This window comes from Seriola aureovittata, chromosome 12 (genome assembly GCF_021018895.1).
Source record: "Seriola aureovittata isolate HTS-2021-v1 ecotype China chromosome 12, ASM2101889v1, whole genome shotgun sequence".
Classification (NCBI taxonomy): Eukaryota; Metazoa; Chordata; class Actinopteri; order Carangiformes; family Carangidae; genus Seriola; species Seriola aureovittata.
This window is the reverse complement of record NC_079375.1, coordinates 9,461,460-9,487,370: the sequence shown is the minus strand read 5'-3', so window position 1 is coordinate 9,487,370 and position 25,911 is coordinate 9,461,460. Positions and strand designations below refer to the sequence as shown.

The following is a 25,911-nucleotide window of genomic DNA, read 5'->3' as shown; positions in this document are numbered from 1 at the left end:
GAACATTCCTTTCAGTCACAGACACCCAGGTAAAGGATAGAAAATGTCATCTCAGATCCTTCTTGGCTGGGAATCTGCATGACTAAGTGTGAATTGTGTTGGCTTTTGATATGTTAATTATACCATTAGTCAGGTATTACTTTCTCACTTTTGGTAATTTCTTAACATAAAAAAAACAACATATAATGTCGTTTCAAGACTAGATGGGAATTTGGCTTGCTATTTCATGGGGATGAGGGTTCCTCAGGAAATTCACTGCAATAATTTACTCACAAAAGGAGATTGTTTGGGGGTGAAATTAGATTGACCCCAGGAACTGTTCATCCTCATTAAACCACTCAGAGTGCACTGGAGGGACACTCACTCTATTTCTATACTGGACAAACAACATTAAAACAGGTAAGAGCCATTAACAGCCATAGATTTTCTTTATTAAAGTTGTAGCAGTTGTTAAGGAGAAAGTATAGATAAAAAGAGGCAGAGAAGTGCAGTGTCATAGAGATGCTCCTCATATTTTATACATTCAGTGTACATTAAAGCATTGATGTGAGCAGCAGCATGAATGATTCAAGTTTTCAATTTTCCCAAGACTCTGAAACAGTCAAAAAAGTTCACTGAAGTGCCTCCATAGGGCATACTGCTGAATCAGGGGAGAGGTGGCTGCTAAGGCTGCTCCTTTTTTTTTTTTTACTTGATTATGCACTGCAAATAACAAGCATGTGTGCAATGCATTGTTACAGTACCTGTGAGCTGGATTTAAAGTTAGCTGAGCTCATTGTTCACTGTAACACACCCTGTTATCCATTTCATAAAGAAGTCATTCAACACATCATATCTGTGCTGAATGAGTGTAGCTGTAACAGTCTGATATGCGAGTAACATTTTCATTTCACAAAATGACACACACGTCACTGTGAAAACCTCACAACTCCAGTTTGTGCCTCTAACTCCATCAAACAGAACAGAGATGACAGAATCTAAAAAACTGGTCTAGTTCTGAAGATGTTTGTATTTTGGAGTCACTCTACTAGCTTTTTTCGAATAGCGAGAAATAGTACCTGTTACTGAACTTGAGGACTTTTTTTGGTACCGATTAAAATGAGTCCATAGCACAGAATCAAAAACACACATGGTGAGAGACAACGTCGGAGAAATAGTGGGATAGAAGAAGATAAGAAAAAGAAAAGAAGGCATTAAAGTGGTTCAGTTGTTAAAATGTGTTAACCATAAAGAAGAAAAATGGAAAGTCAACTTACACTTTTTATTTAATTTTGTATAATTAAACACTTTATTATACTTTTTCAAAAGCCCTCTGTTATATAGTTATTACTTATTCCAGCTGTTATGATCCTTAAACTGACTATTGTATTATTATATAGAGAAGGTATTATCATATTTTATAATATCAAACCAACTAACTGGACCTTTTTGAATTTTAATTGAATACCCCTGATATACATTGTTTATTTTTTGGTATTAGCCTTCATTTGACAGTTAACAGTGGAGACAATGGGGCTCACATGCAACTAATGTCGCCAGCCGGTACATTGCAAATGCATGGTACATGTCCGTCCACTAGCCCATGGGGACACCCTGTACTTTATCTTCATACCACTTTTCAAAGACAGATGTGCCTTCGCAGAGGGAAATATAGCAAGGCTGCATTAGAAAGGACAATAAAACAGGCTAAATAACAGCAGAAGCTATATCTCCATTAGAGGTAGAAAGTTCAGTTGGTGGGTTAATTACAGTATTTTAACATGGTCTGAAGATTGCTGACCCACTGAGGGACAGTGTGACTGACTAAAACTTCCTATACAGCCTGGTGATACGACAGACAAAGCATTAATCATGTGACCTACAGTATTTCTTAACCATGAAAGCGTTGGTTACAATTTGCATATTGCGTGATGTGGTACACTGGAATCTGCATGAGAGGGTAAATAGGGCACAAACCATATGATCCATCCCCAGCAACATATTGAGCTCTAGTTATAGACTCATTTAGAAATATCCATATGTGCTAATTAGGTCATCTTGACCCCGGTGAGGACAGGAGAGTCAGAGTGGCGAGAAGAGAAGTGTGGCTCCCATTCTCTACTTTGTAATTGCCCTGCAGTTGTGCAGCGAAGCGGGAGGTGGGCAGGCCGACACAAAGCAGTGTGATGTAAGAACTGCACAAGCTGGGAACTTTCTGAAGCAGCACACACGCATATGCTACACCCGTCTATATGTATGGGTGCAGACAGTATGACAACTACAACCTTTGATATTCCTGTTGTAGCTTGTAGACGAGGATCTGCCTGAGGAAGTCCTACTTAGAAATACTGAGTTTAAGATGACAGGTTGAGGTGTTATTGTGTCTCATCTTATCGGCTTTCTGTCTGTGTCTGGATTGTATACATGCATATGTATGAGCTACATGGAGTTGGAGTGTAGTGCTTACAAACAGGGGTAGAAAACATCCCAAAATGTCCTATTCAGGTGGAAATATTGCTTAGCTAATATTTTGTTCGAGTCAAGGGCACTTAAAAAAAGTGCTAGTTTTCCAAAGTGAATGATGATGCAATTCAAAAAGAGGTTAAAAGGACAGAGTTGTCAACTGGAGGTGTTTCCACCTCTGCAAGTTTACAGTGGGCCGTTTCATGATTCTATGTTTACGAGACTAAAACTATGTATGGCAGTCTAAATGTACTGAGACGGTACTTATGCAGTACAACTAGTGTACATTGGGGTTGGGTGATATAGATCTTGACTGGTATCTGCCTTTTTAATTATTCATGCTGATATTGTGGGCAATTTTGCCCCCAAAAAATTAGACTCTTATTAATAATGAATGACATTTTGGATGGTGGATGATTGGAATTGGAACAATTTGTGCATCAATGCAATGACACTGATTTCTCAAGATATAAATCCGCTGATAATGGAAAACAGACATTCCTGTCTTTATATTTAAAGCAGCTATGATCGATATCTTTATATTAACAGTGGATCAAATGACTATTTGAATTCGAGTTGTTCATAAAGATGAGCCCACAAGGAATTACCCCCCAACTGTAGTTCCCTTTAGTGATGTGAGTGAGTGTTTCAGTGTCTTTAACTCATTCTTTTAGCTCTATGCTCTATACAATGCACTGTAGCGTGAAACACAGTTAACAACCAGCTGGTGAACATAGTGGAGCATTTAAGAGCTAAAGACACAGATATTTCCCTCAGGAGTTGGTGGAGACCAAAATCAGAGCTAAAATGAGAATGAACATAAATTTACATTGGCCAGGTGGTCAGAGACATGAGTCCAAATGAATGATGATGTTACTCTGTATAAGCTTTATATATATATATATATATATATATATATATATATATATATATAAAGCTTATATCAAGCTTTCTTATATTTAGTGTAAATGTGAGTATGCATACAGATGTGCATATTCTTACCCTATATACTGTATACATATGTTAAGGTACAGTCACTCCAGCTGTGTTTCATCTACCACAACAATCTTTCCCAGCAGCTGCGACTGGACTGCTCATCCTCCTGCTGGGATGGATGAATCCCCTTCATCTTCCTCTGCTGTTTTTCTCAGTTCTTTTTTACAGCACATTGTTTTCAAAGCTCCAGTTATTTTCTTTGAAAATAAATGCCTAGCTTTCCTCAGTCGCTGTGGACAAAGAGCCACAACACAGGCGCCTTATGCTATTTTGGAGAGAGAGAGAGAGATCTTGCTTGGTTGCTCATCCTGCTTTTCTAATTGTGTATGAAGGAGTTTTTATGTCCCATTCATCTGGAGATTATGGTTATCTATAGTGAGCAGAGATTGATTTATAATGAAACGGATGATGAATGTAACATGGCCTGAACACATAGCGCCCATGTTGAGTGGCACCACCCTGGTTGAGTGGCATTGAGGTATTGTATAGACTTGAGTGGTAGACATACTTTCCTATACAGAGCTACTATACTGTCTGTGCTTCCCACAGCAGAGTGAAGTTTTGCTCAACTGTTGAGGTGAAGTCACTTTAACCGAGACAGTCATAGAGTGGGAGTGACAGGAGTGACAAAGGACAAAGAGGGAAAGGAATTGGTGGGGAGAGGGGTAGAAAAAAGGATACAGAATAATGAAAATGTTCCCCTTGTACAAAGGCAGTGGCTCTGTCTCCTTGACTCAGAGTGCTGTCTACTCCGCGTCTGTGTATGTTAGAAACCCCACCTCCCCCAGTGCTTCTCTCCTCCCCTCCCCTCCTCTCTCAGTCTCTGGCCGAGGAATCCCAGGCAGCGTTTAATTGCAGAGTGCAAAGGCTTTAGTTGGGCTAATGAGCGCAGCACCGGGGCTGGGACTCTTTCACACACTCCCAGAGAGACAGAAAACATTAATGGAGTCCTTTACCGGAGGAGCCTCACAAGGCGGCTGGATTTCAGGTAGAGGAAAAAGAAGGAATTCACACATTCAGGTACTGCCGACTATGTGAGAGAATATACCAGAGGCAAGACACGGAGTAAGAGGTGGAGAAAGAGAGGAGAGAGCGGGAGAGGGGAGGGGAGGAAACGGGAAATACACAGCCAGAGAGAGAGAGAGAGGGAGAGAGAGAGAGACTGGAAGCCTGCAGCAGCAAATGAGATAGAACAACGAGGCGGGAGAGGTAGAAAGAGAGACAGAGAGGGAGGGAGAGGGGCCCCGTGTAGGAGAGAGGGCTACAGGGTGAGGAAGAAGCAGGAGTAAAGAAAAAGTTGGGAGAAGTAGGAGAGAGGGTGTCCAGGGAAGGGAAAGGAACGGGTGCAGAGATTAACAACTACAGGAGAGAAGAAGAAGGGAAACAACAGACAGGAAGGAAGGGGAGGGAGAAGTCTTGGGTAGAGAGGAAGAAAAAAGCTGAAGAAAAGTTTTCTTGTGGGAAGACGCAGATGAGGAAAACAGAGCGAGTGAATGACTGGGCTGGAGAGAGCAGGGAGGGGAGGAAACCAGTTGTTTTCTAAGGCGTTTTCCACACAAGCCTCTGGACTTCTTTGGACATGTACACAGAAGGCGCACAAACAACGGGACACCGCCGATTTCTTCAGAACAAAAACTCCCCCACCCCCTGCCCCTGCCAGCACTGCGTCCACTATGAGCAGCCGTATGGCCATCACGGTGGGCCGGGATACCAACCATCATCAGGCAGGCAAGACCACCCATCTCTGGACTGCACGAGAGACATCCAGGCTCCTCGGGTTAAAGACGTAAGAGGCAGAGATTTCCTCGTGGACAGGGTTGAGAGAAGCGGTCATCGCAGCCCACAGAGGAGGCCTGTGTTTGCAGGGCCCGGCCCTTACAGCCATTCAGATGACTTGAGCCAAGTTTGCCCCTGGGAGTTGAACCCTGCCCAGTGGAGCTACCCACTGGAGTCTGGGGTGAGACACTACCCGTCTGTCAGAGAACAGTGTGGCTGTGTGGTGCACAGTGACACCAGGGCACACCCCTTTAAGGCTGGGACTCTACATCCTCTCCCTCATCTTCAGGTCAAAGGTCAAGGGTACAGGTACAGGAGGACTGTCAGGTATGTCTCTGTGGATGAGGAGGAGGAAGGCTGCGAATGCACCTCTGAGAACTATCACGTGGAGCCACATGGTCCCCATTTGGGTCATTTGCCCACGCCAAATGGCAACTGTGGGCCGAGGCCAGTGCTCTTTGAAGGAGGGGAGGAGAGAGATAACCATCAGGACCGGAGCAGACACAAGGGTGGATCAGAGGAAGGTTATAATCGACACAGCGGCTCTCACAAAGGTTTCTTCCCCACTGAAGTTCCACAAAAACACTTGAACCAGAGCAGACGGAAGGGGCCCTGCATCCCTTCCACCGGCATCACCGGTCCAGAAACCTCAAAACCGACGACCAACAACAACCATCAGCACCAGGGTTCAGAGGTAGTGAGGCAGAAGAGGAGGCAGGATTTGGTGAGGGATCAAATCCGACAAGTGGTGACAGATCTGGAGGATGTGTTGGGGGGTTTGAAGCAAGTTCACGTGGAGATGAAAGAGGTAGGAGACTATTATTATAGATGTTTATTCTTTCTTATAGATGTTACATGTATATCAGGTGTCTAAACATGAAGGTCTGTGCAGGTGCAGATGTCCCAACCTTTAATTGATGCTCCCCTGGATATTGTGACATTTAAAAGGATTAACACGAAGCTCAGATGCTGACAAAATGAGTCACAGTGCAGATCAGTTTGACACAGGTCGTGTATCTGTGTGTGTGTGTGTGCGCATGTTCACGAGAGCATATCAGGATGTGTGTGTGTGCACGGTGACTGCATTGTTTGTGACTCACTCATCATCTCTTACCGAAGCTGTGATTGAGAACGATTTACACTGACCTTTTGCAGAACGCTGCCGAAATTGGCAGCGCTCCGGCCAGCACATTAAAAAGCCTGGCTTCAGACTGTTACTAAATTATGCCTAGCTCTTACAGTATCCATTTTGCATGCAGCTGTAAAATAGCACAGATTCACTGATGAATTTATCTGTGGAAGGCCAAACATTGTACTGAGGCAACATTACAAATTCAAAAAAGAGTTTTGTTAACTCACTTGGTAACAAAGGAGATCTAAAAACAGCTTTGGTGTGGAAGGTTGGTTGAATTGCTGACTATTACTTCAGCTTTAGCACAGTCAGAGCTTGTGGCTGTAAATAGAGTTTGGCAGTGGTGGAGAAACAGCAAAAAAAAAAAAAAGACTCAATTAAAAGTAAAAGTCCTGCAATAAAATTGTACTTAAGTAAAAGAACAGGAGTATAATGAGCTAAATTGGCCTCTGTGACCATCATTTTATCATATATGACATTATGTATCAGTGTGTAAGTAGCATTTGCTGTTGTAGTGGGTTGAGGTGGAACTAGTTTTAAATACTTTATGTACAGTTACATAGTTTAGTCCGGAGGTTCCCAAATGGGGGGTCTGGGCTCCTCCAAAGTGCCACAAGATAAATCTTAGGGGTCATGGGATGATCAATAGGGCAGGGGAGAAGAAAAAACAAAAGTTCTGCCACACAAGTCTGTATTCTTTTGTTAAGATACTATCCAATCTTTACTCTTTGTGAGTTTTACCTCCTCTATTAAATGCAACCACAAGCAAGGCATAAAGGGAAAACAACTTGTGGTGGAACTGCTAAAAACTCCGACTTGGTGAGACAAGACGTATCAACTAGACAGAGGTTTTTTTGCAGGGAGTCACAAGGCAAAGGAGGAAAGAACCACTGATGTAATATTAACAAAACACTCTGTTTTAGAAGCTTATCATGTGTTTTTTATATAAATAATCAGAAAAGTAACTAGTACGGCTGTTGAACAAATGCAGTGTAATAAAAAACACGGTATTTCCCTCTGGAATGTAGTGAAAAGCCGCTACATGGAGTATGAAGTGATACTTATGCAAAAATGCAAGTAAAGTTCAAGTACTTTACTTCAAAATTCCACTTAAGTGCAGCACTAGAGTGAATGTACTGATTTACTTTCCGTCACTGCAGTTTGACCCTCTTCATTATCCTCCAGGTGGTCAAGCAGATTGATCATCTCACAGCCAATATTGACCTCACTGATGAGGCGCCCTGCAGCACTCACGGCTCGTCCAATAACATTCACAGCTCAACTCATTCAGGTGACCTCAGGGTGGCCCTGCTGTCCGGTCTCAAGCCTGCTCCAGTCCAGGCATCACAACACGTCGACGAAGACCGCATCATCTTAAGGACTAACTCACCCTCCCCTGTCCACATGGCATCTGTCGTCAAAACCAGCCGCTTCACCCCAGCCAACCACAGTAAAGATGTCAATCACGAAAGGCCAGGTGCAAACGGCCATCCGCCTCACCTGTACCCCAACCACATTGGCCAAACTCATACAGAGCTCCACCCACAGGGTCTAGACCCTAAGGTCATCATTGGGAACAGCACCTCCAGTTCAAGAACTCAGAAGCCTCCACCGTACCCTCAAAATGGGCGCTGTGGCAAGGGCCCGTACCCGCCTCCCAAGCCTGTGAAGACCCCTGCCTACCCCGGGAGAGGCCGCCAGAGCACCAGCATGGTGTGAGGGAGGGGGGTGGTCTTCCCCGGTGCCATGGGGGCCTGAAACATGAGACCCTGCTGCAGCGAGTGGCGGTCAGAAGGGACCAGGCAGGGGAACAACTCATGGTAAGCTCAGGTACAAGAGGACGTGTTTTTCCCTCTCTTCTTTTACAGTGTTGATGTTTCTGTCAGTGCTCGCAGCTGATGACGTTTGCCGTGTTTACTGGCAGCGTAGTTTTCAAAGACAGTAAATGAATTGCAGTGTTCCCCCGTTACAAAAAAGGATTTATGTGTGTGTTTGATGTGTGTGAGTGTGTGTGGTGTCTGTGTGTGGGCGGAGGGGGCGTAATGTGTCTGCTTTTGTTGATGTCACATGATTTCCCAGTCTTCTCTACACTGCAAAATGTGTCTCAGCAAGTGAAATGAGAAATTAATCTTCTCTCTTCAGTTTGGTTGCACATGTGGTGAAAATCATACAGCAGGGGTGAGACAACTTCCCTCGCTGAAGTAAAACTCTACTTTTCTGAGGAGATTGGACGAACTTCTTTCAAACTAAGCCTCAAAATGAGGTGTATATTATTCAAGCAATTTAGAAATTCTGTTATGTTACATTTTTTCTGATGGCAGAAAGGAAGATAAAAATCTAGAGACAGATTTTTTTTTGCAGTGTGACTTAGTCATGACTTCGAGGGAACTGAGAGTTGGCAGGAGCTCAGTTGTTTTTGGCGCAGGAAGACCCTACAGCCACTTGACTCTCATCATGTGACACAAAAGAGGAGTCATTATATTTACAGGATGATCATAGCTGTGACTCAGAACTGGCATAATTTACTGTTAGGGGGTGATGATGAGGAACAACTAACCCTCTCTTCTTGCGCCACAGTCAGATGTATCATTACTGACTGTGAGCCAGAGGCAGACTTAATAACAAGATGACATCTGTGAAAAAGTCCCTCTAGCAGAAGGAGGGAATTAAACAGCAGATGCATACTGTTTAGTATTCCCCTAAAAAGTCCACCTTTGCAGATGCTGCAGAGGCAGACGTGCATGTTTCTGTACTTCCCTCTTGTGCAGAGTATGTGTAACTGCAATCTATTTTTCCGTCCCTCTCCGAGTTGGGCAAGCGCAATCTGGTTTTAATCATAAAATCCCCTGGACACGTGCCAGAACGAAGTGAGGCAAACTCTTGGTATATTTGTGACGTCCATATAAACAGGAGCACTGCTGCACAGCAAAGCAGCTCTCCACCATATAATACTGCAGGAGAGACGTGCTCGCAAGGCTAAAGCCTCAGGTCGAGGCTGGCAGCCATAGTAACGGGTTGAAAAGGTGCATGTGATTGAGCCTTCGTTTATCTAGTGAGATAAGAGTTAAATTAGCTCTATGTGTAATGTTAGCTAGTCTGCTCAACAATGTCCTTTCTTTTCACTTTCAAAGTCTTTTAAAGCAACGATGCTGCTGACATTTTAAAGGCCTGAATCATCTGAATTAGTCACCCGGAGCAGGTTCAGTGTTAGACTGGCTAGCACAACAGATTTTGTGCTACGCAATGAAGGCACACACACACACACACACACACACACACACACACACACACACACAGACACACACACACACAAACACACACACACACACTTGTACTTCTTTACTTGTGAGGATTCTCACTGACAAAATGCATTTCCAAACCGTGAAAGCAAGTCTTATCTCAAACAATTATTTAATATGTAAATAATAACCATTAGTTTCACAGAAGGAAGGTGAAAGGCATTAAGAGAGGACTAATGAAACATCAGCCGATCTTCAGAGTACAAGACACACACACTTTACATTCCCTAACCCTAACCCTAGCCTTAACCTTGGATCAATAACCCTATATTTGTCTTTTGATTGTTTTTTAAGTATTATAGGATCCCCATTAGCTCCCACTATTGTGGTTATTAGCCTCAATATAGTCACTTTTACAGTTAACATATAATACGGATATAACATACAATTTGATATGATTGCCTAAAAACTAAAATAGAAGAAGATCTAGTAAAATAAAATAGGAAACATGGTAAAACATGGTAAAACTAAGACAGAGTTTTATGCTGTATAACCCAGGAGAAATCATACAAGACAGGACTCAAAAGTTGAGTATAAAGTTGGATATTTATCAGCACCAAGGCTGAATTAATGACTAAGTTTGTGAATATGCACCACTAAGTAACACAATATCAACTGAAATGATAACATCTCATTTTTTTTAAAGTTTATAATTTTCTCCCTGGTTGATTTCTGCAGTAAAGATGTCAGGAGATGTGATGTGAGTTGTACTCACTCATCTAGAATTTGTTTCCTCTGTAGCATGACACCAGACTTTAGAAATCCACGGTTTAACAGTTATTATAACAGATATTAACAATATTATAAAATAATAATATTCTAATTTCACTTATTTTTAATTGTTTTAACTTGTGTATTGTTTTTTTTTACACATGTTTATGTGCTTTATCCTGTTTTTCTGTTTCACTGCTGCATGACGAATTTTGGGGACAAATAAAGTGACTGCTGGTGAAATGGGGCAGTCAGTGGAGGACCACAGCTAATTTTCTCCTCCAGGCCACACTGCCTGTTTAATCCAGCCATTAGATGTATATTTCACTGGAATAAATGCTTTCATTTGTCGTCACATTTGTCGTCACAGGTCCTCAGTCTCAAGGTCTAAAACTTACACTGGTCTTCACAAAGACAGAAGTACATGAGCAAACACACATAAATGATGATGTGATAAAATCGGGTTTACAGTGCTCCTCTGCATGTGAGGAAACATGACAACAAGGCACGCACACACTGCCTCACTTTCAGTACAGCAGAGATCAACACTGTTTCTGTGGCTCCATCAATGAATGATGTTAAAAGGAAAGCCTTGAGAGGAAGCATGAATTGCATGAACAGTGTTTGATTGAGGAGCAGAATTGAGTCTGAGCTCATGGAGGTGCTGAGATCTGAATTTACCCCCCCCTTCTCCTTTCTTTTGTTATGATGTTTCCAACAGGAAATGATGCCACAGAGACTTCAAGCTGTCAGCCGATGGAAAGAGAGCACGGCCTGAAGGTGGGGATATTTCCAAAGGGAAAACTCCCCCAAGAGTCGACCCATGACTGTATGTCTTGCAAGCACAGCAGCATGGAGGAGTGGCAGTCAAACCTCTCTGAAAGTGTATGCTTCTACTGTTACTGGAGATATAGTGGCAAATAATGAGACTGTGAACTGCTACAACCACCCATAAATAACATTAAGGTATCTTTTTGTGCCAGTATTAATTTATTTTTGCTATTTTTTTTATTGTAAAAACATCTATTGTCAGGCAGCTTACACCAGTCTGGATGCTACCTATCCTAATGTATGCTATATTAAGATTTACATCATCTAAACTATTGTGCAGATATTTAACAGATAAAAGGATTTAGACTGTTTTTCTCCCTGCTACATGGTTGTCATAGTATGTAAGAGGAAAAATCAGCGAGGAGACAGGAAAGTTGGAAAAGCAGAGTGGAGATTAAATTGCCATGCAATAGTTTCTTCTGCACTTTTCTCATACAAATCCATCTGACATCTCAATTATCTAAGTCTAGAGATGTTGTATTGACCGCTGAATGTCCCACATTTGAATATGAAATAAAAGAAACGGCGCCAGCATTTTATCACCTCTGACTCTGACAAATGATTCATGCATTCAGTGTGTCTAACAAAAGTTAGAGTGTGCCACAAATGGTTGTGGAAGCAGTAGGAATACTTCTTGGGCTGATCTGGAGATGGCAGTGTGTGATCTCTCATGGCCTTATTCTGTCAGGACGCTCGCTGCGGTGCCCTGGGCCAGTGAAGCCAGCGTCTGTGACTCTGTTTGTTTAAATCTTGTCTGAGACTTTCACCACTCTGCTCTCACAAGTTCCTGCTGCTATCAGAGCACACCGCTTCCCTCTGAGAGCTGGTATAATTCATCCACTGGGCAAAACGTCCCTCACTCCCTGTCTCTCTTTGTCTGTATCACTGGTGGGGAGAGCTACAGATGGAGGATGACACATGCAAGCTGTTAACTGCGCTGGCCACTTTGTCACTCACCGTAGCTGTGTCTGCAGCCAATAGCTGTTAGGTATTGTGTTTATGGCAAGCGAGAGGCAAGGTTGCACAGAGTCGATAAGCTGCTGAAGGTTAGATGGATGAGCGAGCTTGTGTGCCACAGGCTATTACTTGTCAAGAGAAACGATTGAAATGAAAAGTGGTACCTCAAGAATCCGAGTCCTAATCTTTCCGTCATGATTTGATAATTGTACAGACTTTTACACTTTTATTAATATCACTTAATCTGACAATTATTTTTTTGATAAATAATTTAGGCTATAAAATGTCTGAAATAGTGATGCTGATCTCAATTTCCTAGATCTCAAGGTGACACCAAAAACACCAAATCAGGGCCACAGGCGATGCCCCCTTACAGCTACAGACTGTTAGGACTGCACATATCCATTTTATGGCACTTACTACTTAAAATTCATAGTCATTTTTCAAACAATGGATTATTGAATGACCCATTTACTTACTACTTACTACTACATTTACTTAAAAACACTTACTTATATCATTTCTAACTAGCAACCATTGATAAAAAAAAAAAATACAGTTGAATTGGAATAAAAACTGCTCTCATCAGTTGCTGCTGGCTAAAGCTAATGTTCCAATTAAGCAAACTAATGTTCCATCACACCCCATGAGTTGGCTGATTATGGGATTTAGGATTATTTAACCTGAAAAGACATGAAAGACACAGAAATAAAAAGACATGGAAATAAAAGAGCAGCAGTATTAGGGTGTAGGAAAGAACTAGTTAGCCATATTGAAGTACAGTGTTATAATTTAAAAAAAAAAAAATTAAATTATAGAAAATGTGGAAAAAGTGAGGTTTACATACTTTTTTGGTGCTAACCTCAATCTAAACATGTTTAAGGAGTTGGTGTTGCATGACTTTGGACTCCTGCCCTCAGTATTTCTAAAATCATCATGGTAATGGTACTGCCCAAAATGATGCAAATGCTTCGGAGGAGCTGGAACCAGAAAATATTTGGCATTTTTTCTTGATAAATGACTTAAGCAATTGATTGTTTTTTTCCCCCCTTGATTCAGCTTGATTTAATTGTTTTAGCACTAGACTAATGAATGGTAAGTGCAGTACTGGATCACATAAATTTGGCATCTTCTTGCAGGAGCAAAGACTAAATATTTTTATAGCTTAGTCATGAACTGTATCATAATATTTTCCATTTTCTTCATACAGTATCACTCAACTTGCTATTCATGGGGGAGGTCTGTTTTGGCAGAGAGATAAAAATATGCTTTGTAAAAGACCTTTCTTTCAACTATTCTATGTGACTAAAATCTAACTTTTAAAACAAATATCTTGGGATAAGAGTAGCGCAGAATGCTGTATGAATGCCAAGTTGCAATTGCAAAATAACCATCAATCTCAGAGTCTTGGAGTCTTGGATCTTAGATAATGTCTGCAGCACCTTAAGTCTGATGGGCTTTGAGAAAGGCCATGTCTTGGCCTGCTGTCCAAGTCTGGGCCTTTCTGCATACCCTGTCTATGGATCTTGTCAGACAGAAGGTACACCGGCTGAGCCGCTGGCTGTGCCGCCTTTGTAAATACTGGAGTGACTATGGAATGTCAGACAGAGATTCAGACCAAGAACAACTCTGAGTCTCTGCCACCTCCCATTTGTCTCATCCAACCAAAAATAATACATGAGAAGGATGCTGTTAATACCGCAGGTGTTCGATGCTTGTCCAGTTGAGTAATTGTTTCCTGATCTGTTTAGGGTTCTGGATGGAAAACTACAGCAAGCTGAACAACCAGAGTCTTTGTCTTTGAGGCCATGGCCTGATCCTGAACAACATCTAGGTGCTAATAGATCCAACCAGCCTCCTAAAACGCAGAGCCAGGCAGGGAAAGATAGAAACAGTTTGCTTATAATAACATGTAATTCTAACTGATTACAGCAATTTCTGTGGTTTGTTTTAATGACTGGAAAAACACAGAGCGATCAGATTTTACATATTGAGTTAAGTAAGTACATTTTTTATTGACATAGTGCTGTATTATTCCATTTAAATAGATTTTTAATGTTAAAAAGAGCCGACTAATAAATTGGCAGCGCAAGGATTTTGGCTGATATTAGCTCATTGTAGATATATTGGTATTGGTGTATATTTCAATCTATATGTGTATATGTTGAGTTACAAGAAATGACAGTGCAGAGATGCCAAAGAGAAGTTTGAAGTTGTTTAGAAACAGTGTCAAAATACCATTTACATATTTCATTTTCAAAGAGAAACTTACACTAGTCTGAAAAGCAGCGTTTTGCTGTCCTCTCGTTTAAAGGAGCTACTTGTAAGTTTTGTTATTGCTATATAGCTAACGTTAACATTGGCAGCTATTTACTTACCAGTCTAAAGAGAAACGCTGTGAGTTCAGCATCAAACTTCGTTCCTTCACTCACCATCAGCTGTCTCCAGCGGTGAAAAGCAACACCAATGTTAACTCTTTTCTCTATCATGTAGCGCTATTACAATCATAGACTCTGAATAAAGATGGTCGTAGCCTCAGTGACTCCACCCACAGGTTTCTGAAGACCGGTTTTGAAGCTCAGAGTGGGGCATTCTGTCGTCACCATCTTGCCAGTACCTGACTCTGCCAAATTCCCGGCTAATCCAAAAATGGGTGAAGAGGAGGGGCATGTGTGGAGCCCAGACTTAGGTGCATGCCAGCTTGTGCTAAGCATACGCTCACCCAACTGTCACTCAAAGTGGTATGCTCTCAATTATGCAGAACTTTAAGCCTCAATAAAATTTAATTGAGTGAGTTGTATAAAAATGTATCCCTCATGCAGTTGTCATGAAGGACAAAATTAGCCATAAAGACCAAAACTGTTTTTTGTGCTACGCTGTAAACATGTTTATTTCTGCGGTACAGTTGAGCATTTTAACATGGGAGTGTATGGGGATTGACTCGCTTTTGGAGCCAGCCTCAAGCAGCTTATTATGTTATATTGTTTTACATGTAGAGTTACATCAAAACTGAAAAAAATTACAATAAAATTATTAAGAAACGTACTAAATTAAAATTCATTATCTTGAAATGGTACGAATCACAATTTTACTGGGAACAGAAACTGACAAACTGAAAATCAGGTTACTGTCAATCCCATCAAAAGTAAAAAAAAAATGGAATTCATGGTTTGTAATCAATTAGGGATTTTCAGTTTTCTCTGAAGTAAAAAAACATCAATTTTTCAGAGACAATCACACAATGTATTCATTTTCTACAAATCCTTATGTCTAACATCTCACAATAAAAACACAATTTTGCTATTTCCATCATGACTGGAGGCTTCCTTCAGGCATTTTAAAGTGAACAAAACAAATTGGTTCTGAGAAAAATTAATACAAGTGTTTGAGGTAAGAGATGAAGCGCATACAGACAGACAGTACAGTGGATCAACAATCAAAGAATAACAAATCCTTTGAGCCGTCCCTCCAAATGCCACCCAAGTAACAATACCACCCAGCTTGAAAGAGAAACAGAATTCATCATCAATCCCACTAGAAAATGACGCCTCTGTCTTTTGTCTCAGAGCTTGATGCAGCTTTCACTCTCTAAATTTACAACACTGTGTCTGCTGGTTGTGTAAGTGACCCCCGGGAGAGGAAGTGGCCCAGCGTGTCTGCCCTGCACGCCCTCGCTGGTCTACGGCTGACCTCAGCACTGTTCTTAATCTCAATGGGATGACAGAACTGCTGAGGAATTTCTCTGCTCTGTGCCTAAACCAACCTGTCAAGACACTGCATTTAGGCAGAGCACGTTCCTCTGTTACGTCCCTGCCGGCTCTCACGTGGCCCCGCTTTGTTGAAATATGACCTGCAAATACCATACTCTGCCCTTAGTAACCTCTCCAAACACTGCCCACCGACGTGCAGATGCATCCGGAAAATGACTCTCTTCGCCACAGAATGTCCAGTGTAGGCAAATGGCAAAACCTGTCCCTTCCTCACCTTACCTACCTGTAGGCTGGATTGTATTTGCTGAGGCCAAATGAAAGGTGCTAGCCTGCCTTCTTTTTTTTTTTGGTCTTTGCCAATGCTGCTCTTGTGCTTGTGTAAGGCTAACGAGACTCTCCGGATCCAGATGTTGGTGTGAAGCTCCACAGCTGAGCAAACAGTGACTGTCTTCTCTCCAGCATGACATGTTTAAAATGACATGCTGGTCCAAAAAGGAGAAGGCCAGCTGAGTTCTGAGGAAAAGAGTCAGCTAAACACTCATCACCTGATTGGCGATGAATTTGTATTGGCTCTGTGGACGACAACGTTAGTCTGACTTTGAAGGTGAGGAAAAAAGAGGATGAATCCTAATGACTTCAGTGACCCCTTGACTTTTCCTCCAGTGCCATCATGAGTTTCACATTTTAGTTTTATTTTTATTTTTTTGTAAAATAGCTTGATAAATATAAACATTGTTCTACGGTATTTAAAACTAATGGCACTCACATCAGCCTTGATTGTACTTTGTGCTAATCAGCAAATACTAACATGCTAACAAGCTAAACTAAAATGGTGAACATAGTAAACTGTAGACTTCTAGTCATGTTTGACTTCTATTCAGGAGCAGATCTGGACTGTAACTCTCCAGTACAGAGATCCTTTGCTGAAATAGTCATTGTCTGTAAATATTGCCCTGGAAATTCCAAGACAGACAGGAATGGAGTCGACTAAATAAGAGTCGGGGGGATTTTCCAGACACTTTCAACAACATAGACAATCTACTCTGGCAGGGAAGCACTTTGGCAGCATCCAACGTAAACCATTTCAACTGGGCTTAGTATACCTGGATCGCTTTCTGAAGCTGAGACTGAGCTCTGTGTCGTTGTAAAGACCCAACATCTGTACATTTAATAGTGCATACATTGTCTGGAGTCTGTATGTTTTCCAGTACATCATTCAAAGTTGCTTCATGTTATATAAAGCTTTTTTTTTTTTAATGGAGTGATGTACTCAAGGTAAAAATATCTTTGAATCGGGTGAGGCCCTACCCACCCCAGAGTGAATACAATAGACACAGGTTCTTCTTTTGCTGTTTGAAACAGTCTAGTGCTTGCTGCACAAACACATTTGCCTTTGGTAGAAACATATTTGAATGACTTGCTGGAGATATGCTCTGGTGGCTGTCAATCCTAAAACTCAGACAAAATATCCCAGTGCTATTAAAAGTCCTGCCGTCTCAGACAATCTCCTCTGGATGTGAATGAAGACGATACGGTGAATTCTGGGCCAGCAGCTGAGAGACACTCCTTTCTACATGTGCCGAGGAGAAAAGGCCTCCATTCATCGCGCTCTGGCTGTGTTTTAGTAGATATGGCATGGCTGTATAAGATCCTGCAGGATGTGTCTTCACAGAGGCCTGTCAGCAAACATACCGCCAAGTGTCTGCCGGCAGGCCTGTTTGTCTCTGAGGCCACAATCTGCACGCATCACTCAAAGTAAAGCTCCTCCATTCAACAGGACAAGGACGAAATACTGATTCACTCCTGCAGAGCGCTGAGTCACTTTGTATCAACAAGTTGCTTTTCTCCAGCTTGGATACAAGTTTTGAAACTGTCAAAGGAATGTATTCTTTGATGGCCCTTGGTATTTTTAATAATAAACCACGGAGAAAATCCTAAGAGGTCAATGTTATCCGCTGGGCTCTGAGGATTTTCTCCACTGAAATTCTGGCATTGTACAAGATTAAAACGTTATCTGTGGTTATTATTTAAAAATAAAAGGGAAGAAATTTTATGACTCACTCCTCGCCGTCTTTATTGCATTAAATCTAACAGAATAAGATAAAGTTTTCAACAACGTTCAAGCAATATTAACAGTTTTACATTACAGCTATCAACATTTTCCATTCACTCAGTTATACACAAGCACACATTTACATAAACATACTCCAACATACTACTCTTACTTTTTGAGATATTTATTACCACCAGGTGGTTAAAGATTTATAGTCTGGTGATATTCTATTTTCTTCTTATAAATCTCATGAAAAGACCAAAACCAACAATAAATTTTTCCTACTAACAAGTATCGTCTGTGTATCCAGGATACAGCCTATTCCTCCATTGTTATTGCAAAACTATCAAAAACATATTGACACGCTCTTGCACTGGGTGACACGCTCCGTGAAAACAGTTGATCCCACACACACTCTTCTGCTGCCATAAATTCACTTGCACGTCCACATCTGCAGCTGAGAATAGGTCCTAACAAATGTACCATTTACTCCTGTTTAAGTAACATTTTCTAAAAACTACATTTACTGCTACTACAGTTACATCTTCAGTAGAAAGCAGTGGGATTGGGACTGAGAGCCACAGGCTGGGTAGAGAGGTCCGATAGTTATGAGAGATGAGTGAATGTAATTTTGCTTTTGGTCTTTTCATGAGATTTGTTGCAAATAATAAAAATATAGAATATCTTACCCTTTAAATAAACCTGTAACAACTAACGATGTGCATGTTGCAATAACACCAAGCAGAAAAACAAGACAAAGACAAAAGGCAACAAAAAACACATTTCAAGCAATAAACCAGCATTCAAGAAATGAACTATAAGAACACAGTACTTGTATTTGTTTAGGCAAAAAAAAATTGTAATGAATCATGGCACATAAGTAGAAATACATAGTCAAGTAAAACTGGCGATCTCACTGGTTTCATTTACAAAATTGATGTAAACTTTTGCATTTAAAAGCGATAAACGCAACACAGGACTCTATGGCAGGGTTGTAATGCAGAATTACAGCTGTATTAATCACTTTACCAGTTGCACTTCCTGTAACTCAGAGTGTTGATGTTGTTTTACAAGCACAGAGTGAGATGGTTGCTGCCAAACTCCTGCAGATGGGACAGGAAACGAAGATTTCAAGCCCTGAAAATAGAAAGAGACGTGAAAATGCAGACATCCAACAAGTACACACACAATGCCCAACACAGCATTTTACAACTGCTATCAGACTGCCCCCCCTTTTTTTATATGTTTAGTTTCTCTGTCTCTATCCATTTAGCTCTACACTATCTACTTCTCATGAACTAAGAAAAACAGTCCGGTTTTCAGCTGTGTGAAAACGCATTTTTCAGCTAAACCAATGGGTTATAATGGTTTATAAAGCTGAAGTCATGGTTTTCTTTTAATCATAAGCTTGTTTTAACAGGTAATTAAAATGTTAAAAATGAAAATAAAGCATATGCAGGGATCATGTTCAACAGAAACTCTTACATTACCTTGTTACTCGACAGTTGCGCGTCTGAACATAAATTCCTGTGTAAGTGATATCACATCTCACGATGTTGTTGGTCATGTCCGACTCCGGAACGTGGAAATTGGGATTGACAGTAACCTGAAGAAATCATAAATAAGACTTGGAGCAGCTCTGCAGGCAATGTAAATGAAATCAATCTGCACTCTGTGAAATCAAACTCATGGACAGGTGAAATTATGCAGCCGAACAGTTGATATAAAGTTCACCCCACATATTTTTTACCTTCAAGATATAGTTTCCTGGAGGTACATCAGTGATGTCGATCCACTGACAGTCGATGTTGGCAGCATAGATGTCGTGGCATCCTGGGCTCAGTCCCTGAAAACACAACCCAACCCCCCCCCCCTCAGTGTGGTTTAAAGCTTTGCCTCGGGCTCTTTAGTCTTTGACTACTATTTTCCAACAAGAGCTGCAAATGAAGCAGATTTGAGTTTAAATTATACAAACAGCTCTTGGAAGCAAAGTTGTTACAAGAAACCAGGACTAAGGATCGCAAAGCCAGAATCACAGAGCCCAGACAACAGATATAATAAATATTCCCATGTCTTCAGGATGTTTTTTTTTCATTGGCATACATCTGAGTTTTAGTTAGAAAAACATTTCTCAGAAGTGGAGCTGGAGGATTTGCAAAAAAAAAAAAAAAAACCCTGAAACTGTGCAGCTCTGTCTTGCAACCTATTCTCTGTCCCATTAAATGGTGTCTTTACTTTCTTAATGTGATAAAATAAAAGTATTTTTGGTCCAATATCTCACAAGTCTCAATTAAACACAGCCTTTATTGTTTGGATTTCGATTTTTTTCACGATTTTTTCATCAGTTTTCTCACATAACAGAGAGAGTGTGACGGCCGTATCCATAGCCACACAATTAAAGTAGAAACATGATAATTTTCATCCAGTCTCACCGCACCCAACGCAGAAATCCAAAGACAGGTTTATGGTTTCACCTACTCTCCCACATTATTACCACAATCTTTGTCCGTTTTCTTTGCAGTCACTTAAGTTTCATAAAACACAATCACAGTTTGTTTGGTTTACAATTTTGTCAGTTCTCCTCCCCGGTTTGGCCAGAAGAAGGTGTCTGAGGGTTTAAACACAGAGGCGAGAGAAATGGACCAGACCAAAGGCTGTATCAGCATGGGGGGAATGTTGTTTATTTGGATTGAGTTTTAGTTATTATCTGTGTTGTTTTCCCCTTTTTGTTTCAAATAGGCTGATCATCCAGAATACTGCATGTGTCTCCCTTTGTTGGGTCAGTTAGTCGAGTTAAGGTCCTTGTTTGTTCACAGGCTTTTTTGAGTAGATCTCTGTTTTGTCGACCTCTTTTAAGAGCCCAGTTATTTACCAAATTTGCTTATTTTAATTCATTTATATTTGTGACACATTTTTGGGTGATAAAATAAATAGTAAATAAAGTCTTTTTTTGAAAAGTAAACCTGTGCTTGTTGTCCTTTCACTGCTTATCACACAAAATAATTCAAAATGACTTCTGTTTAGAGACTAAATCTATAACTCACTGAACAAGTCTTAAATAGTTATTATATTTTTCTAGCCTGACTTACTTGTAGATTTTTAATTTGCTTTTTAAACAGGCTCTCCAATGGTTTTACACGGCTGTGAGCACAGCTGTATAATGTCCTCTGTGGCCCTGGAGGAGCTTTGTCAAGTCAGAGAACTCCACTCACTTGAGTAATCTCATTTCAGGCTTGGAGACTTCAGACATAAAAGAAACCTGAGAGTGTAAATCAAAATAATATGTGAGTATTTTCCAAGAAAAGAGGGTATAGAAAGTGTAGGATCCAGTGTTTTTGGGACTTGACCCACACTAGTGTCTGAAAGTCAGGATACCTCAGGCCTCTGCTGTCGAGGTCTTGTGCCTCACAAATCCCCAAACTACTTGAATACTACTTAAGAATGTTCCTCCTCAGATTTAAAGCTGCTGTTCACTGGACCAGACCTCAAGACTGACTAACTCCAGATATGGGTGGTCACCTGGAACCTGGATATACAGCCACTTATAAGGTGAGAAAACACTATTAATTCTGACAAAAAAGGCCACTTCCATAAAGTCAATAGAAACCTTGTAAAATCAAAGAGGATGTGGGATTTCTTTTTTGTAATTCAAAGTAGACTCTGCCCCCACCTGGCATTTTCCCGCACCTTATACGTTGGTAAGAGCATTGCCTACTGAATTGAAGAGCTGCTGAGTGACTGAACTGTTTTTTGATTCCGTTGTGTGACGGCCGTGAATCAGCGGGAAGTGACGTGAAGAACCGTGTAAAATGGAATAAATGAAACCACTAAAACTAAATGAACCGTGAATGTTTAATCCCACGGTGTCATTTCAAACATGTGTGTGCTGTGTGTGCTTTTGTGTGAATGACTGTGTCGGCTGTATTTGTTTCCTCAGCTGTGCACAGGCCTCTCATGCAAAACCGGACCTTGATCTCAGAGACAGAAGCTAGCTGATTTGACATTCACCTTACGCACATATAACTGTATGTTACCTGTGTATGGGATGTGCAGGCATAGCGACGCCTGAATCCGGGGTCACAGCCTGTGTCCTCAAGGCAGAAACTGGCCTTGTGTCCCTCTGCAACTTTACGTCCAGTGACGACGTCCAGCAGGTCGTAGTTACTGAAGGCGTCCATGCTGTGGTAGTGCCTGAGGGTGTAGAGTAGATTGAATAGAACAGAATAACTTTTTTTTCTTTCCTTGAGGCAGGGCTCAGGAATTCCTTTTAGGCCACAACTTTATTGTCTTTAACTGAATTTTGAGGGTGTGGTGTTTTTCTGGCCTGTTATATCAGATCTGAATGGAGCCGTGCTAATCACAACATTTTGAATGATGTGAGGTCATTTGATTTCATGTCAGGCTGTGTAAACTCACTGGTGACAGCTGTGCCAGTCCCACTGATATCTCGGCTTGACAGGGAGGAAGTCGGTGGTGCCTTGGTTCTTCACTTTCTGGGGGAACCTTAGGAGGACTCTGAAGTCGATGTCTCGCACAGCGGGTCCATAAGCTGACCTTGGATGGATCACAGGGGAAATGGGCATAAGCTGCGTTGGAAAGTGTTACTGGCTGAGCTCCCAGGGCCTAGTTTTCTTAAGAGTAACGGAGCGCAGAGGGTTTGTTCCATTGTACTTAATGCTTTTGGGAAAACCAACCCAGAACATTTATGTCTTGGCAGGACATCATGTTGGAGAATCATTGCTCCATAATAAGATCAAACATTTTTTTTAGTAACTCTATCAACACAACAGTTATCCTGACACATTCAAAGCTGTACTGAGATTAATGAAAACTGTCCTAAAACAACCAGACTGTCTTCAGACGAGTGAAATTAACCTTCAACAAGCAGTAAAAACAAAGGAAATACATGTCTGTGAGTGCATGTAACGTAGGTGTGTGTGTCTGCCTCAGTGTCTACGTGCTGCTATGTGCATGCTGAAGAGGTGAATCACTTTTGGCACCACAGATTACCTGGCCAGACAGTTCTCCTCAGCTGCACAGCGGAGCGCATACATCTGCATGCGCTGGACATAAGCACCTGCTTGGATGGCATATGGGTCTGGCACAAGGTCTGGCAGTCCTGGAGGAAATTAAAGGGACAATCCAAGTTTTTTTCCCTGTAATTCTGAGATCTTAATGTTGCCATTTTTTTCATGCTGAGAACAATCCAGTGAATTAGACAGTGTCCAGGCTGAAAATGAGAGCAGCTGTTTGTGTTTGTTGGCATAATTCAACATTTTACATTCCTGTGCTGTCAGTCTTGGATCCACAGTCCAAATTACCCAAATCCACATTTTTTTCCCCTTCTTGCCATTCATCCCTTTTCTCTTAGTGAGTGAGACATGTGGCTGTGCAATCCGTCTTCAAAAATGTTCATAAAGCCATCTGATTTCAAATGTAATTTTAATGCAATGGATGATGATTCAGACTGAGGAGGTTTTATCCTAATTGATGCAGCCACTGGACCATCATGTTAGTCTAAGATCATTTCAATCCATGCTACTTAACAAGGCTAAACTCATTCCATGTGATCGGGATACTTGACTTACCATTTTGGAAATATCTTGTTCCATATCCTGTGTCAGGCGGGCGCCGCGTGCGGGCCCCTGACCTCCCTCTCGTGGGATACATGTTGTAGAAAACAGAATTCCTGTGGTTTTTTGACGGGTTTCGCGGGTCGTCGTTAACCATGTCCTCTCCATTTCTGGTTGCCTCGTTTAAAGCATCCTCAGTGAGAGCAGGGAAGGAAGCGGGGGATTCGGTTTCTCTTTCCAGAGTTGAGGGATATGCTGGGATGGAGTGATCCGTCTGCGCGGGTTGCCTGGAGACAGACACTTGTGCCTGGGGCACCGCGCGTAACTGTTGGTATTGCGCACCTGGCCCCGGCTCTCCTCCTCCTGGATAACCCATAGCTCCTGTTCCATGAGGGCGCTCAGGCTGCTGTCTGGCCCCTGACGCTCGAGCATTAACAGGCACAAACTGTCTACCATCGTGTCCAGGTGTAAAAAAACCCGGCTCTGCACCGTAATCAGTCCTGAACTGTCTGGACTCACCCTGTCCGGATCTTACAAGCGTGGCTCCTCTGTGCGCTCCCGGCACTTGGCTCCGGGTGCCGTCCCTCCTGCTCACAAAAACCCTCGAGTGGCTCCTGGACCGAACCGGAGCCTGGTACTCCGACCCAGTGCTCATTAAACTGTAAACCTGTCCATTGTTTTGCCACTGAATCCGGTTCCGCCAGGAGCCAGCTGTGCGCTGCTGCTGCCCAAAGATGATGAGGGGAAGTAGTCCTTGAAAAAAGTATAAAAATAAAAGTGACCATTTTGCCATGGTAGAAAAACTAAATAAAAGTCAGATCCCTCCAGAAAGTCAATTTATGAAATGTACTGCGCGCAGATGTTTCTCTGTGTGAAGTGGATGCAAAGCAGCGCGCTCTCAGTTCCAGGTCGTCAACAGGACAACATATCAGTTCTCAGGACTGACAGAGGAGAGGAGAGGAGAGGAGAGGAGAGGACAGGAGAGGAGGGCTGGAGCCTTTTTTTTTGCTCATTTATCGAATTCAGGCCAGTTACTTACGCAAAGTCAAAGTTTCTAGCAAGAAAATTTAACCCATCCCTTCCCGGGGTTTGGTCTTGTTACACAAGACTTGCACAGGAGGTTTGCTGAGTAAACTTTACGCACGGGTGTCAACTGAAGTCATCTCAATGTTACCGTTCAATCTGGTGATTGTAAAAGACCAGTCCGACCAGCGCAGAGGAAACAAAGGTTATCTGTTGAGCAAAGCTTTTAATTTCTCTTTCATATCAGTCTTTCACTGAGAATATGAAGAACAGAAGAATACACGTTAATGAGAATTGTAGCTGTATTAAACTGCCATTAGTTAAATTCCGTGTTATTCAAAGGCCTCACGCGCTCAGTTTATCAAGATCAATAAACACGTGAAATATGTGCTCGTAGTTTTTAACCATCTGCAGCAACTCTTAAGATCTCTACATGCAGGACTGAACATCCACCACCAGGGGGCAGCCTGCGTCTACACTGTGTGCCACCTGCAGAGACTGTGGAGCCTTTTATCAGCTGCCATCACTCCTGAGAATAGAGGTCCAGTAAAAGAGTGAGAGTACTCATTATAGAAAAAATGATTGGGTTGTGTTATTCATCTTATTTTATTAGTTTGTTATTACTGAGGCATTCATTGCTACTTACACATTAATGCCTCAGTAATAACAAACCAATCATACAAATACTGTTGTAGTCGGTTGAACTATGTTAACTATTTGATCCTGTTGGGCAGTTTAATCAGAATAACCCACAGTCTGATAGAGACGTTTCCATACAAAAAGTCAATCCTAGAAACATTTTTTCCTAAGACAAACTCTGTCAGTGTTGTACATTGACATATTCAAATTTTTCCTTGTTTTACGTCACTTTCACGCTTCAGTGTGTTTGTAGTTTGAAACAAGAAAAAAGAAAACGGAAGCAGGTTGTTGCACCAGAACCTATGAAAACACTTGAGGGATATGCACTGAAAACAGTTTATCTCTAAAAACAAGAAAATAAAACTTTAAAGAGTCAATTACACACAAACATGACTTGATAAGAAGAAGATTTTGAGCCCTGTAAAAGTAACAAGCAGCTGTAACTGGCAAAAATATGTAGTGGAGTAAAAAGTACAGTGTTTGCCTCTGAAATGTAGAATATAGGTATAAATGGAAACACTAATAAGTAAAGGTGAGACATTGTACAGCACTATCATACACACAGACAACTGAAAGTGCTTTACATACAGCATTAAAACATAGAAAGAAAAGAGAACTTATTCATCATAAAGTACAGATAGTGAATATGTGCAGCCTGTGGCTCGGGTTTAAACATAAATATTAATTGAAGACTAAAGATTATTAAAGTGACCCTGATCTTTCTTCAGGTCAGGGACCGGTTAGGCTGCTTAATATGGGTCACAAATAG

The 25,911-nt window shown here is 41.5% G+C and overlaps 2 protein-coding genes across 3 annotated transcripts; one reads left to right on the top strand and one right to left on the bottom strand.

The window, feature by feature from the left end:
- Positions 1 to 4,274: 4,274 nt before the first annotated feature.
- On the top strand, positions 4,275 to 11,729 carry LOC130179453 (uncharacterized). Of its 2 annotated transcripts, none has more exons than XM_056392440.1 (3): positions 4,275 to 6,022; positions 7,532 to 8,166; positions 11,078 to 11,729. In XM_056392440.1, exons 1-2 carry the CDS (start codon positions 5,018 to 5,020, stop codon positions 8,063 to 8,065), a joined length of 1,539 nt encoding a protein of 512 aa, XP_056248415.1. In that variant the 5' UTR covers positions 4,275 to 5,017; the 3' UTR covers positions 8,066 to 8,166; positions 11,078 to 11,729. The 2 variants fall into 2 exon arrangements, with proteins under 2 accessions (XP_056248415.1, XP_056248416.1); XM_056392441.1 differs by having other exon boundaries at positions 7,532 to 8,176.
- Positions 11,730 to 17,902: 6,173 nt separating this feature from the next.
- On the bottom strand, positions 17,903 to 24,483 carry LOC130179508 (protein-lysine 6-oxidase-like). The gene is made up of 7 exons (XM_056392538.1): positions 23,496 to 24,483; positions 22,918 to 23,026; positions 22,324 to 22,461; positions 21,942 to 22,098; positions 19,658 to 19,753; positions 19,398 to 19,513; positions 17,903 to 19,044 (listed from the first exon to the last, which is right to left on the bottom strand). Exons 1-7 carry the CDS (start codon positions 24,271 to 24,273, stop codon positions 19,038 to 19,040), a joined length of 1,401 nt encoding a protein of 466 aa, XP_056248513.1. The 5' UTR covers positions 24,274 to 24,483; the 3' UTR covers positions 17,903 to 19,037.
- Positions 24,484 to 25,911: the final 1,428 nt, after the last annotated feature.